We start from the raw sequence: 15,343 nt of genomic DNA, 5'->3' as shown, positions 1-15,343 counted from the left end.
TGATCAAACTAGTTTGAAACCCTAAAAAACATCTTTCAGGAGAATCAAGGTTATATTCAAACCACCACCAACCAATCTATACCTTAGCACTAGACCACTTCACTAGATGTCAAACATTTCGTGGCTGAAAGCTCTACTGCCTGAGAAAGAGTAATACGTAGCAGCTCCAGATCCCAAATGATAGAGAGAAACATTGCAGAAGCTCTGATGACCTTTGTTAATATCTGGAAATGCTGCCAACTCTAAGGAAATCAAACATAATCTAAGATTTGTCCTCAAAACGTACTTCCTTCTTCAAAATATTTAACTCTTAACTCTTACATAACACTTAACATATATATATGTATATATAACTTAATATAACTTTTTTTTTAAAGATTTCATTTTTATTTATTTGAAACAGAGAGATCACAAGTATGCAGAGAGGCAGGCGCAGAGAGGCAGGCACAGAGAAAAAGAGGAGAAAGTAGGCTCCCCACCGAGCAGAGAGACCGATGCGGGGCTCGATCCCAGAACCCTGAGATCATGACCCAAGCCAAAGGCAGAGGCTTAACCCACTGAGCCACCCAGGCGCCCAACTTAACATAACTCTTAACTCTTAGAATATTTAACTCTTAACCAACCAAGATACGTTATAACTGTCCTTAAGGATAACTTTCCTCCTACATAATAAAGCATTGATTAGAAAGGATTGAGAAAAACCCAATCATGTTTGGAGATTTCTTTTCAACTGGTATTAATCGGATCCTAATGTGAAGGTCTCCAGCCACCAAAACCACGGTTAACACTTTGTATGACTGTTATCAACAAAGCAGGCATAACCATCGCCGGAAAGTGAACGACTGTATCTCACTCGCTCCTTTAGCATCCTTTGCTGAGCACCTCCGCTGTCTCCCGCCTTGGGAAAGCAGAGCTGAGCCAGTCCGCGCCAGTCCGCGCCAGTCCGCGCCAGTCCGCACCAGTCCGCGCCGTGCAGGAGTTCACAGAGCACGGAAGAGGGAAAGGAGCACACCCGCCGAATGCATCGGGCGGCACTTCCAGAGCCCCCTCCAAGCCTAGTGTCCTCAGGGTAGTTCTAAGGCACTGCCACGAAGACAGTTTGTGGAAATGCTTCTAGAATCATCTTTATCAAACACAGTCTGCGTTCTGACTACCCCAGACAAGTTCTCTCCTCGTTGGAAACTGGGATTCTGCAGGGAAAATCAGCCCGTGGGTCCTTAGGATGGTGAATCATCGCTCAACGGGGCTCAGCTCTGCAAGTAGAGCGACAACCACTCAGAGCTACATCTGTTCAAAGATGTAACGATGCTAGTTTGGCTATAAAGTATGAATTGGTCTTCTGCAGCGCTCACAAGCTGCTTCTGCAGCAGAGGGCCTGGGAAATTCCACACGCAGGACTTCTCCCTGAACCCTGCTGATGACCACTAGGACGCCGTCAAGTAGAGGCATAAACCAACCAACAACTTCTTCAAGAAGCAGAGCCAAGTACACCCCAACTCCAGGGGCATTTCTAGAATCCTCCACCCCTAGGTGCTTGGGCAAGAAACACCTTCGCAGAGCTGCTATCTTCTCCAGCCGTCCCTGACCATACCCACCATATACTCCCTGGGCCCTGAACGGCGAACCACGCCCTGTGGATACCCCAGCGAACCACGCCCTGTGGATACCACGCCCTGTGGATACCCCACGGCTGGTACAGAGTAAACACATTCCCTTCACAGAACATGTGTCTCGGGCCCAAATCTGGGGGGGGTGGTGTGCTGAGACCCAGTGGTTTTCACCACTCAGGAATGTGGATAAGCCCTCCCTGACCACCCCCCACGGCTCGCCCCGCCGGAGGGCTCCTCTCTCCCGCTGGAAAGCCACCTTGAACCTGGGCCTCCAGCAAACGCATCTGATGACGTCTCCAACAGGCCTGACCCTCAGCAGCAGCTGGAACAAGACGCTAAAAGGCCTCTCACGGGCTGTTTGATAGGCTGGTAGAATCGTAATGAAGGGCAGGAAATGAAACAATGAGAAAATTAAAGACAAAAGAAATAGTGGGTACTGAGAAAGGCTGGAAGTTAGCCTGATTCCCGAAATCCAGGTCTCCCACACGAAACAAAAGTCTTGTTTGTCCAGCTCTTGAGTGTCAAGGACAAGGACAAAGCCAGTGTCACGTTACAGTCGGGGGTGGGGGGCAGAAGACACACAACAGGAGAGGCTCAGAGTCCACACCAGCTTTAGCGCCGGCAGGACACACCGTGGCCCTCCGCGACCCCAAGGTCACGGTGCAGGCCCCGGTGCTGCTTGCAGGCCTGGGTGACAAGAATAGACGCCAGTGGTGACAGGGGAGCTCCCGACATGGCACGCCCTGAATGCATGGAGAAGAGGTGGACAGGGCTCGTCACCACCTGGTGGCCCTGAAGTCTCCAGCCTCAGCGGATGGAGCCTGGTCTAGGCCGGCCCGGGCTGTACCCAGGCACCTGAGAGGCTGTGCTGAATGTGAGAACGGCCCATAGTACAGCAGCCCTGGCTGGTGTGGCAGGAAGGCGACCTCCTCGGGGGCTTGGGGGCCAAGGCTTGTGAGATACTAACTGTGCAGGCAACAGTCCTGTCACCCAGCACAAAGCACCTCAAGAGGCCCAGCCTCAGCGCATGCGTCTGCCACCAGATAGCGGAAGTTTCTAGGTTTGGAGAGTCTTCCCCCAAAACAAGCAGATAAACCAGGGCGAGTGGGAAATTCTACAACCCGAAGAATAGGACACTGAAAGAACTCACTGAGGCCAAGCCACAAGAATGTCACCCTGTGGGTGTGTCCCCCCAAAGAGATTGCCCCAGCTCCCACAGTAGAATCAAGTCTATTCCAAGGCCACTGGCCCACAGGGACTTCAAAGGAAAGCAAAACGAACAGGGCACCATGAGGCACCCTTCATCCTGGGAAATGTGTCATGTCATGTCATGTCATGGTAATCCCAAGACCACCGAAGCTTGAGCGGAGCTGCCTGACGGGCCCTGATGAAGCCTGTCACAGCACAACTGGGAGCCAGCGGAGAGGAGGATGTGAAGATGCTGGTGCCAGAGATGACAACTGAGAAAACCCCCCAGGGCAGCTACTCAAAACCAGAGGGACCCCTCACCCAAGAATCCCAGAAGGCCGCCGAGTCCTCTGACTCGTGAAAGAAGAAAGTGACGGTGGGTGGGTGCCAGTGAGGCAGCTGCGCTGAGTAAGCTCTCACCCACCCCCGCCTCTCCCCGGGGAGCAGGAAGGGAAGCCGCTGCTGGGGGCCATCTGCAGAGAACGGAGGAAGAGCGAAATGGCCAAGGTCACAGAGTGCGAAGTCTGAGCCAGCCACCATGCAGACCAGAGTGGAGACTGACAAGGACACAGAGAGGGGTCCGACAGGAGCCCTGGGGACCTCCCCGCCATGCACACACTTGCTCTTTCTTGCTCATAAGTAACTAGTCTTAAAAAAGAAAAGAAAAAAGCTGGGACTTGCAGCTTCCTGTTCTGCGTGTTCAGGAGCTGGAGGCCACCACACCACCCTAATAAGCAAAAAACTCACCAGGCTGAAAAATCAACAGCTCCTCTAAGATCCCAAGGACCAGGGGGGGCATAGAACAAACGGTCACCCCAAGACAAGGAGGGAGAGACCGGTGAGGACGGGGGGTCACGGCTCACTGGAGCAGAGGGCCGTGAGCGGAAGCCACGGCCGGGGAAGCACAGGCAGGACAGCTGAGCGGACCCGGTCAACCTCCAGCGGCTCAGTGTGGACAAGTGTGAGAATTAACACGTCCGAGGGACCCAGTCACAGAGGCCTCCACGACAGGGTGACACGTGCCTCCAGGAGCCGACGCAGGCCTCCAGAGCAGGCGCAGGGGAAAGCAGCGCTCTGAGAAACAGCCAGGTGCTCCGCTCTTCCAACAGGGCCTCCCCTCGGGGAAGGCAGGTCGACCAGCACCTGCCAGACCGAGGGAAAGGAAAAACCAGCCCCAGCCCACTCCAGCCAGCCTCTCCCACTTCAGGGGGATGGAGGAAGAAAAAACTGAGAAACGCTCGTGAAGGTCAGAGTCCAGAGGCCCAGGCTCACCGGAGGCCTGAGCCCTCACCACTGGCCTGCAGAATGCGTGCCGCCCCCAGCACCTCAGCACCACGGTACGAAGGTGATTCACGGCAGCTCCTTCCACCCAGGTCCTCGTGTCTGGCTACCGAGACAAAAATCACAGGACAAAGGCTAAAGAACACACGTGCAGCTAGAGGCGCACCAGAACCAGACGTGGCCGACGTGTCGGAACCGTCAGGCCGGGGATTCAGAACAGCCCTGACCAACGTGCTGGAGGCGCTGACGGGCAAAGCAGACGACGCGCAAGGCCAGACGGGCAGACGTAAACGGAGACGGAAATCCTCAGGAAGAACCAGAAAGGAACTCTAGCGTCAACAACACTGTACAGAGATGAAGACAGCCTTGGATGGGCTCCCTAGTGGACCGGACACGGTGAGAAAGCGTCTCTGCGCTGGAGAACACACCAATGGAAACCCAAAAACTGCGAGGCAGAGGGACCAAAGATGAAAAACTGGAACAGAATGCCCAGGACTGTGGGATGCCACAAAAGGTGTGACCTCTGTGCGGTGGGACAGCAGGGGAGAAGCGAGAGGGAAAGCAGCAGACATCCCTGAAGCAGGAGTGGCTGAGAATTCCCTCAACCACCATCTAACACCGATCCGCAGCCCCAGGGGCTCGGAGAACGCAAGCAGCGTGAGTGCAAAACTCAATCACGCCTCGCACGCTGTGTCCAAACTGCGGAAAATCAGAGACCGAGTGAGCCCTGACCAAAGCCAAAGGGAAACCAGCTCACCTGCACACGGCCACAGACAAGAGTTACAGTGGCTTCTCCTCAGAGAGCAGAGCGAAATATTTAAAGTGTTGAGAGGGGAAAAACAGAAACAAAAACACTTAGAATTCCGCATCCAGTGAAATTATCCTTTAAAAAAATAAAGAAGAAGGCCACCTTCGTGGCTCAGACAGCTGAGCACCTGCCTTCAGCTTAGGTCATGATTCCAGGGTCCTGGGATTGAGCCCCGCATCAGACTCCCTGCTCAGTGGAGAGCCTGCTTCTCCCTCTGCCTCTCCCCCTGCTTGTGCTCTCTCTCTCTTTCTCTGACAAATAAATAAAATCTTTTGAGAAATGAAGCCTTTCTTAGACAACAACTGGAATGTGTTGCCAGTAGACCGGCCTCAAAAGAAATGTTAAAAGCTCTTTAGAGAAAAGGAGCATAAGTCAGAACTCAAATCTACTTAAAAAACCGAAAGATGTCTGAAGAAGGAATAAGTGAAGGAAAAGTAAAAACTTGCTTTTCTTCTTCTTACTCGATCAGCAGTTCCCTCAAAGTAACAGCTGCGACGGCCGTCAGCGGTCACAGCCCGCAGGTGAGGAAACGCAAGGCAGCGGGACCCGAGGCAGGGAGGCGGGGATCGTGACCACCACGTGACCAGAAGGCCCGCCTATCCCCCCGGGGGCGGACACAGCATTGTCTAAAAGTGGAAGTGGATTCCTTGTAAAGGCTCTGTGAGCTGTAGGGCAGCAACGAAAACCAGTGAAAAAGTAGTTCATCTGATTTGCTACGAAAGGAGAGAAAATGGAATCATATAAAATGCTCGATGAAAACCATGTGAAGCAGAAAAAGACGGGAAGACAGAAGCAGGACAAAGACAAAGGGCAGCAAATTGAGAAGAGTCACGAGTGTGGCCATTGTGAGTCCAATGTTATCTGTCATCACCATGACTGTCAATGGTCCACAGGCCCCCATGGAAGGATTGACTGTCGGAGCGGATCAAAGACATAGTTCAGCTGTCGGTAGTCCATAAGAACCCATTTTAAATATAAAGATAAAGATAGAGTAAAAATAAATGGATGAAGGAAGACATGCCATGTTAATGGTAATGAGAAAGGAGAGTTGCTTTATTAACTTCAGACACAGCAACTTAGGAACACAACTAGTGACCAGGGATAAAGAACAGATTTACGTGATAACAAGAGGGTCAGTCCTTCTAGCAGACATAACAATCCTTAACACATATGCACCTGACAACAGAGCGTCAAACTACGTGAGGCAAAGGGTGATAGAACTGCTAGCAGAAATAGATGAACCCGCTATTATGATTAGAAACTTTACCATTACTCAGATCACAGTGGAATTCAACCAGAAATCAGTAACAGAAAGGTAAATGGAAAATCCCTAAATAACCCAGAGATTAAACAACACACTGCTAGAGGACACATGGACCAAAGAAGACGTCGCAGGAGAAATTTTAAAATATTTGAACTAAATGAAAATGAAAATACAACTTACCAAATTTGTGAGATGCAGCAAAAGCAGGACTCAGAGGGAAATTTATAGTACTAGATTACGTTAGAAAAAAGAAAGATCTAAAATCAATCATCGGGGTGCCTGGGTGGCTCAGTGGGTTAAAGCCTCCACCTTCAGCTCAGGACATGATCCCAGGGTCCTGGGATCAGGCCCTGCATCAGGCTCTCTGCCCAGCGGGGAGCCTGCTTCCCCCTCTCTCTCTGCCTGCCTCTTTGCCTATTTGTAATCTCACCCTATCAAATAAATAAATAAAATCTTTTTAAAAATAAATTAAATTTAAAAATAAAATAAAATAAAATCAATCTTCTAGATTTCTACCTCAGGACACCACAAAAAAGAGAAACAAATTAAATCCATAATAAGCAGAAGAAATAAGAATTAAAACAGAAATCAATGAAACTGAATACAGAAACAAGTAGAAAAAAAAATCAAGAAAACCAAAAGCTGTTTCTTTGAAAAGAAACTGACAGAAGACACATATTACTAATATCAGAAATGAGAAAAGGGACAGCACTACAGATCCCACAGAAAGGATAATAACCAAATATCAGGAACAGCTCAGTGAACAACCTGGGTGAAATGGACCTGATCCTTGAAAGACAAAATCTGCGAAAACTCACACATGAAGGAACAGATCATCTGTAGAGGCCTCTATCTATTAAAGAAACTGAGTCAATATTTGATAATCTTCCATAACAGAAAACACCAGGCCCAGATGGGTTCACTGGTAAATTCTACCAAATATTTAAGGGAAAAATTATACTAATTCTCTATAATCTCTCTCAGAGGACAGAAGCAGAGAATATTTCCTAACTCATTCTTTGAGAACAGCATTACCCAAATACCAAAAACACGAAGACAAGAAAACTATAGGCCAATACCTCTCATGAACACAGATGCGAAAATCCTCAACAAAATATTAACAAGTTGAATCCCAAAAAGCATATCTAGAATTGTATACCATGACCAAATGGCATTTATCCTAGGTATAAAAGGCTTGTTCAATATTTGAAAATCAATTAATGTAATCTGTCATATCAACAGGCTAAAAAGAGAAATCACAAAATCATATCAATAGATGCAGAAAAAGCACTTGATAAAATTCAACACCCATTCATGATAAAACTCTCGGTAAACTAGGAATGGTTAATTGGACAAATCTGATAAACTTTGTTTCAGCTCAGGTTATGATTTCAGGTCACAATCTTAGGGCTGTGAGACTGAGCCCTATGATGGCCTCCACGATGGCACAGAGCCTGCCATGGAGGACAGGAGAAGACAGGAAAGGACAGGACAGGAAAGGATAAAAAATAGATTGGGGTGCCTGGGTGGCTCAGCCAACTAAGCCTCTAAGTCTTCATTTCGGCTCAGGTCATGATCTCAGGGTTATGAGACTGAACCCTGCATGGGGGGCTCCGCATAGAGTCTGCTTCATTCCCTCTTCCTCTGCCCCTCCCCTGCTCTTACACACACACACGTGCATTCTCTCTCTCTGATAAATAAATCTTAAAAAAAAAAAAAGGTATACAGGTTGGGAAGAAAGAAATCAAACTGTCTTTGTCCACAGATGACATAATTGTCTATGCAGACAATCTAAAAGAATCAACCAAAAAACCCTCCTAGAACCAGTAAGATTATAGTAAGGTTTCAGGATACCAGACAACCATACAAAAGCCAAGTGGTTTCCCATATACCAACAATGTACCTGTAGAATTGAAATTAAAAATGCAATACCACTCACCTTAGCACCTCCTAAAAATTAAGTACTCGGGTATATATCTAACAAGATATGTATAAGACCTGTTTGAAGAAAACTAGAAAACTCTGATGAAGCAAATAACTAAATAAATGGAAGACAGAAAGAAAGGCAGATGGGAGGGAAGGGAGACAGACAGACAGAGAGACTGGGCCCTCGGAGTGGCACAGCTGGTTAAACGTTCAACCCTAGTATTAGCTCCGATCATGATCTCAGGGTCGTGAGATCCAACCCCACGTCAGGCCCTGGGCTCAGTGAGGAGTCTGCTGGAGTTTTTCTCTCCCTCTCCCTCTGTTCCTCCTCTCTTTCTCACTCAAATAAATAAATAAATCTGGAAGGAAGAAAAAGGGAAGGGAAGGGAAGTAAGAAAAGAAAAGAAAAGAAAAAGAAAAAACGGGTAGATTGATTTCACTTTCATGGACAGGAAGACTCCACATTGTCAAGACGTCTGCTCTCCCCAACTTGGTCGGCAGATGCATGAGTCCCAGTCGAAATCCCAGCAGGTTACTCCGGGGCTTAGCAAACCGATTGTAAGGTTCTGTGCAGAGGCAGAGGGCGGGAAGAGCCGACATGGCACAGAAGAACGGATTGGAGGACCAACCCTACCTGGCTTCAGGCCTCACCATGAAGCTACGGGGGTCGAAACAGCATGGTACCGGTGACAGAAAAAACAAAGAGGTGAATGGAACAGAACAGAGCTCAGTAACAGACCCGCACAAACACAGCCAGCGGACGCCGGACCAACAAACAAAGGCAACACAAGGAAGCAAAGATGGTCTCTTCAACAAGTGGCACTGGAACAACCGGACGTCTGCGCATACGAAAATGAACCCAGACGCCAATCTTACGTGCGCCACAGAACTACGTCAACATGCGTCGCAGACCCCAACGTAAAATGCAGAACTGTAAAGCTACCAGGGAATAATGTCAGAGAACATCTGCGCCCCGTACAGTGACACCTGTTTTATAGACACAATACCAAGCTCCGTGAACGAAGTCACTGATAAGTTTCAAAATTAAAAACTTGTGTTCCGTGAAAGACCATGCCAGGAAAGTAAGAAGACGAGCCACGGACAGAGAGAAAATATTTGCAGAAGACGCATCTGATAGAGGAAAGTCATCCAAAATACACAAAGAACTCTTAAAACTCAAAGCCACAGGAAGACTCGGACGGGCCGTGACAGCATGTCACTGAGGGACAGGAGCCGGTCTGAGAAGGCTGCATCCCGTGGGATCCCGGCGACAGGGCTCACTGGTGAAGGCACAGCGGTGGGGCCGGTGGTGGATCAGTGGTTGCCAAGGGTGGTGGGGGAGGAAAGAGGAACCAGGAGAACACAACAGATTTCTAGGCAGCGGAAACACTGTATGTTATTGCCCTGATGAACGTATGTCATAACACAGCGGTCCAAGCAGACCAAGCGTACACACGAAGAGTTCGTGCAGGTAAACTACAGTCTTTGGGCGATGATGAGATTATGACGTGTCAGTGGAGGCTCACTGTTGGCAAAAAAAATTCTGGTGAGCGATGTTGATGGAGAAGACTATGTGTGGGGACCAGAGGGAATATGGAAAATCTCTGTATCTTCCTCTGAATTTTGTTGTGAAACTAAAACTGCTCTAAAGATTTAAGTCTTTTTTTAAAATTCCCTATCTCTGGGTCTGAGGCACCCAAACTGCTGAAAATGAGCAACCTTTGCTCACAGAGATGAAAAGGGAAGAGCCAAGTTACAGTCCAGAGAGCAAGAGGCCAAAAAGAGAAGTTGACTTGCAGTGCAAGAAACGTCCTGGTTCCAGAGGACCCAGGTCGGGCGAGCGCAGTGAAGAAAAACACGGCCGAGTGGCCTGCAAACCCGAAGGCGGCCAGAGACCATGATGGCAGGAGAGCCACTTCGGGATGGCGAATGCCGAGGTCCCAAGTGGGGTTTGAGGCGAACCGTCCACAGGTGCGCTCTGCTCCCCGGCAGATGGAAAACAGCCGGGCAAGCAAGCAAACGTCTCCGAATGCGAGTCCGCGCATCTCCCGCTGCAGGACAAGGGCTGCCGAGGGAGCGAGCACGGGCTCCCTGCGCTGCAACCGCAGGGACTAGGAGAGACGCAGCCCCACACAAAGCCTAGCCTCGGAAGCGGAGCAGCAGGCGAACTGGCCCCTAAGCCCTGACCCCGCACAGACCGCAGAGCAGGAGAGACAACGTGCAGTATCCAGAACACGTAGGAAACCACAGCCCGTCGGGAGAGATACAACCCTACGGAAAAGAGGCAACAGACGCGAACAGGTAATTCACAGGAACAAAACTGTTGCAGACCTGCCCCTCGCTGGAAACATCCACCCGGAGACAGGCAGGAGGATCTAGAGTACAGTCTTCCCAAGCGGGGAACAGAGAACGAAGCACTGAGGAGGGCCGGGGGGAACGCCACTGTCGGGAAAGGTGCAGGCTCGGGTGGCCGCGCGGCAGCCGCCTCACCCTCTTCCCTGCGCTCCTTCCCTGCCCCATGCCGCTCTGCGTCCGGCTCCTGGAGCGGCGTCGCACGGGCGGGCTCGGAGGAGTTCGCCACAGACGCTCCCCACACCGCTCCGCGTGGGCGGTAAAGCCTGCAAATAACCCAGTGCCCGGCAGTCGGGGATCAGACAAGCCAACCTCCCACGTTTTCCCGCGCAGGACACTTGAAAGGAATTACCCAGAGCCACGGACGCACGTGTGAGCACATCCGCAGAACTGCAGGAGTCACGCGCCGTGCTGTAGCGGACTGCTCACAGACATGTATCTGTTGGTAGAAAATACCAGAACAGACTCCAGAATCTGCTTCCAGATAAGGCGGAAGCCACAGCCCGCCCTCTGCTCCCACGGAGCGCAGCTAAGAATTCTGAACAGAAAGCACGGAGCGGCTGGTGAAACCCCAGACAGGCAAACCGGAGCAAGCGGGCGGACCGGGAAGTGCAGAATTCCGAGCGCAGCGACCACCAGTGAGTTCACCCTCCGGCCCCGAGCCCAGGGGCGGCACGGACGCACGAGACACCGCTCGGGCAGGGGTGTGGGGAAGGGCTCTGCAGAGCGCGGGGCCCCCACGTCACCCCAGCTGTGTGGAAGGAAATCCTCCCCGGCCCTGGATGCGGCGGACGTGCAGGACGCGGCGGGGCGCGCAGAACCCCAGCAGCCCAGGCGAAGGGGAAACCCAGTCCCCGGCCCGCGGCAGGAGTTCAGCAATCGGGCAGGCGACCCCACAAGACTGTTCAGAAGCCCTGGCCTCACGCCAGGCGCCGCGTGTCAGTCTAGTCACAAGCAGCATATCCCAGCCTGGGGACGAAACGGCCGGCGACAAGCCAGGCGTCAGGCAGGCACGGGTGGCACCAGAGGGCAGTTCTGAAGCCGGAAGTGACCCAAAAGGCTGGTCAGAGCTTGTGACGGGAACCCAACCAGGCTGACGGCCTGCTCAAACAAAATGACGCTTTCTCCACGGTTTCAGCAGGACCTGGGGCATCCCCTATTCCAATGTCCACAGTACGACCCCAAATTACTCCGCACACGAACAAACGGGAAAAATCCCAAGTCACAAGGGAAAAGACAACCAAGAGACACCAGCCAAGATGACAGAGACTTTAAAGAAGCTACTAGAAACAATGCTCCAAGGAGGAAAAGCAGCCAGTCAGAATGAACAGTGTGGTGGGCAGAAGCCTAACATGGCCAGACATCTCCTGCCCTAGTCCCCGGGGCTGGACGCAGAGCGAAACACCCTGGTTGTGCTAAGTTCTATGGCTGACGGTGACGGCAAACAGAACAGACATGACCCATCAAGGGACTCGGAGTCCATTAAGAGGGAGTTCATCGCGTGATCTCTAACTTCCATCCATGAGCCCCTCAAAAGCACCGCATTCTCTCCAGCTGGTAGAAGAGGAAGTCCAAGAGCTTCCCAATATAGGAAGGATTCAGTGAGCTCGCGGAGCTTGGAGATGGGTGGCTCGTGTGATCAGAAATTCAGTGAGCCCGGAAGCTAGAAAAGCCACATGTGACAGCCAGCAAGAAATAAGAGCCTCAGACCTACAAGAGCAAGGGACAGGATTCGCTGGCAGTCTGAACGTTCCTACAAGCCTCCCGCCTGGAGCCTCTGGAAAAGAGCCAGTCAACGTCGCGACTCTGGCCAGAGACCCTCGTCAGAGACCCTGGTAAGCTCCCCCACCGGACTCCGACCTACAGAACCGAGAAGGACGTGTTGTTTGAAACACCAGGTTTTTACCCAGCAGAAACCCAATCCGATTTTCGTATCTGGCTGTGGGACACTGCTGTCACAAACACCTCCAAGCTCACTCTGGGGGCAATTAACAGAACCCTGAAGCGTCACATAATAGCATCTGGGGCTCACTGACTGCTCTAACGGGTGAGAATATTCATTTCACTTCTTAGGAAATGAAACAGCAGTCAATAAAGAACGCATCCCTTAATTTCCACGTCACGTGTTTCTTCTGCTTTTTTGGAACTGTTGCCAAATTACCTGCGTTTACTTGCAAAACAAGCCCAGTCAGCAAATTCTAACTAATAAGTAAATAAACACGAGCTTTTTAATACCGTCCACCGTACACTTTGAGTTTGGTGCACTGTCCCGGCCTCAGGTCCCCCAGAAGCTGCAGCACGGTGTCCAACAGAGCCCGGCTTGAGTTAACCAAGAATTCTCGACCACACGCAATGGCGGCCACATCTGCAACAGAAAGATAAGACGGAGCATCAAAATCACTGTTCCTTCAGAGCCTGGGAAAGCCTGCCTGAGACGGAGTGTTTTTTGCTCTGTCTCCTAACGGACATACTGAAAATGCAGACTAGCCCTCGAAGTACGACCAAACGGCCATCCGGGAGCTGACAGCCCAGAGAGTAACTGACAGGCACAACAGTCACCAAGACGCTGAGTTATGTCCCCCGTGCTTAGCAGACACCGCGTCGGGGGAAGAGAGCTCAGGATCTAAGTATGTCTGCGACCTGACCGCAGCGCGCTCCGGGGCCTGGATTCAACAGCTCGGGGCAGGCAGGGTTCACACGGAAGGAGGACGCATACGACTCCATCTGGGACCAAACACACTGAAAGCCATTTTCAACCCTGGGAGTGAAAGCCTAACGACTTTGAACCACAGTAGCAAACTGAAATCATGAGATCAAAAAAGAGTATGACCACTAATCCTGAAAAAGCTCTTTTCTAAATTTTACATCCTATTGTGGGCCGGCAAGTATCACGTTTCTGTAGGCCGGAGGCCCTGATGAGACCAGGTAATCCCACCGGCCCCCACTGGAATTCCAAGGCCGCGGCTCCTGCTGGCTCTGTCAATACTAGTGAGCACCCATCCGGCCACATCGGCCACATCGGCGCTCCCCGCGTTTATTTGTGTCTGTGCTGCTGAGACTTTTCTTTAGCTAGGTCTAACAATAAAGCATGATCCGCAGGGACTAAAACTGCCCGCTCAGACAACCAGGCCAAACTTGGAGAGAAGCAGGGCAGCAGCAGCCTTGGCCGCCCCCTGACCCCGACGGGCAGCTTCCAGTAATCCACAGGTCAACGCGGCGTCTCAGGTGATTCTCACAGGTCTCCTTCACTAGTTTCAGAACTTTTCTTCTGTTTTCAGTTTGCTGTTAATTATCAAGAATGGAGGATTAAAAAAATTAAAAAAAGAATGGAGGATGAACTTTATCACTTATTTGTTCTGCCTTTGATTGACTACAATCTGAAGACGAACATAAAATTTCATCTGTGCTACCAGATCAGCTCACGACATCAATCCTGGACGCTCCTTTTTCTTTTTGTCTATCCAGAAATAAACCCTCGTTTTATTTTCCTCACTGATTTTCAAGAAGGGTATCAAAATAATTGAATGAAGAAAGGACAAATAAATAATCCTTTTAATAAATGGTGCTGGGACAACTGGATATTCACATGCAAACCAATGAAGTTGACATCATATATGAAAATTGACTCAAAATGGACCAAAGTCCTAAATATCCAGCTAAAACCAAAAAGTCTTGGAAGAAAACATAGGGATAAATCTTCATGGCCTTGGATCAGACAATGGTTTCTCAGATATGACACCGAAAACACAAGCAACTAAAGAAAAAAAAGACTGGATATCATCAAAATTTAAAACTTCTGTACTTCAAAGGACACGATCAAGAAAGTAATAAGGCGGGGCACCTGGGTGGTTCCTTGGGTTGGGCCTCTGCCTTCAACTCAGGTGGTGATCTTGGCGTCCTGGGATTGAGCCCCGCATGGGGCTCTCTGCTCAGCGGGGAGCCTGCTTCACCCCACCCCCCCACCCCCGTCTGCCTCTCTGCCTACTTGTGATTTCTGTCAAATAAATAAATAAAATCTTAAAAAAAAAAAAGTAAGTAATAAGGCAACTGACAGAATCAGAGAAAAATTTTGTAAATCACGTGTCTGATAAGGGACTGGTATCTGGAATATACAGAAAACTCTTACAGATCAATAATAAAAAGATAAGTAACTCAATTTCAAAATGCGCCAAAGTGTTGAATAAACATTTCCCCAGGGAAGACATACAGATGGCCAGCAAGTACGTGAAAAGATGTTCAACAGTTCTGGCCAGCAGGGAAATGCACATGAAAGCCAGTGAGATCCCACTTCACGCCCACTAGGACGGCCATGATCAGAAAGTTAATTAAAAACACGGACGAGGGCGCAGAGCAACTGCAGCCCTCGGGCATCGCTGGTAGGCCTGGAAAATGAGCTGAAAGCCCCCTGAAGTGGCTGAAACCCTATGATCATGTGACCCCAGGAATCCCACTCCTACTACCCGCCCAACAGAAACGCAAACACACGTCCACACCAAAACATGGACACAGACGTTCACAGCGTCATTATTCATAACAACAAAGTAGAAGCTACCCAGACACCCTTCAGTTGATGGATAAGGACAAGGAATAAGTGCGGTTCGGCCACACACTGGAAACCCAGTCATACACAGGAACGACGCGGACAAGCCTCGAAAACACGACACTGAGTGGGAGAAGCCCAGCACAGAGGACCCCATACGCTGTGATTATACCATGTAAAAGCCGGGAGCAGGCCAGTCGAGAGACAGAAAGCAGATCAGTGGTCACCTGGAGCCTGGCGAATGGCGGTACTGGGGAGCAACAGCCATTAGCGGGAGTCCTTCCTTTCTTCTCAGGGGGACAAAAAGGACCCAAAGTGGACTGTGGACATGTAGGCAAATCACATGATGCCATCAAAGTGCACACTTTAAATTG

General features: G+C 50.2%; 1 protein-coding gene across 9 annotated transcripts in view; it reads right to left on the bottom strand.

Annotated features, from left to right (window-relative positions):
- The window catches only part of HSF2BP (heat shock transcription factor 2 binding protein), a 101,629-nt gene that overhangs the window by 49,262 nt on the left and 37,024 nt on the right, over window positions 1-15,343 (bottom strand). For 5 of the 9 annotated variants that reach the window (XM_082720957.1, XM_082720962.1, XM_082720961.1 and 2 more), the window contains one exon: window positions 12,677-12,794. In XM_082720957.1, the coding sequence (XP_082577083.1) occupies window positions 12,677-12,794 (118 nt within the window). Of the gene's footprint in view, window positions 1-12,664; window positions 12,795-15,343 lie in introns of all 9 variants that reach the window. The other 4 variants (XM_082720956.1, XM_082720959.1, XM_082720960.1 and 1 more) reach the window with 1 other exon arrangement.

The sequence above is a fragment of the Mustela nivalis genome (assembly GCF_964662115.1).
Source record: "Mustela nivalis genome assembly, chromosome: 1".
Lineage (NCBI taxonomy): Eukaryota > Metazoa > Chordata > Mammalia > Carnivora > Mustelidae > Mustela > Mustela nivalis.
This window is presented reverse-complemented; position numbering and strand designations above follow the sequence as displayed.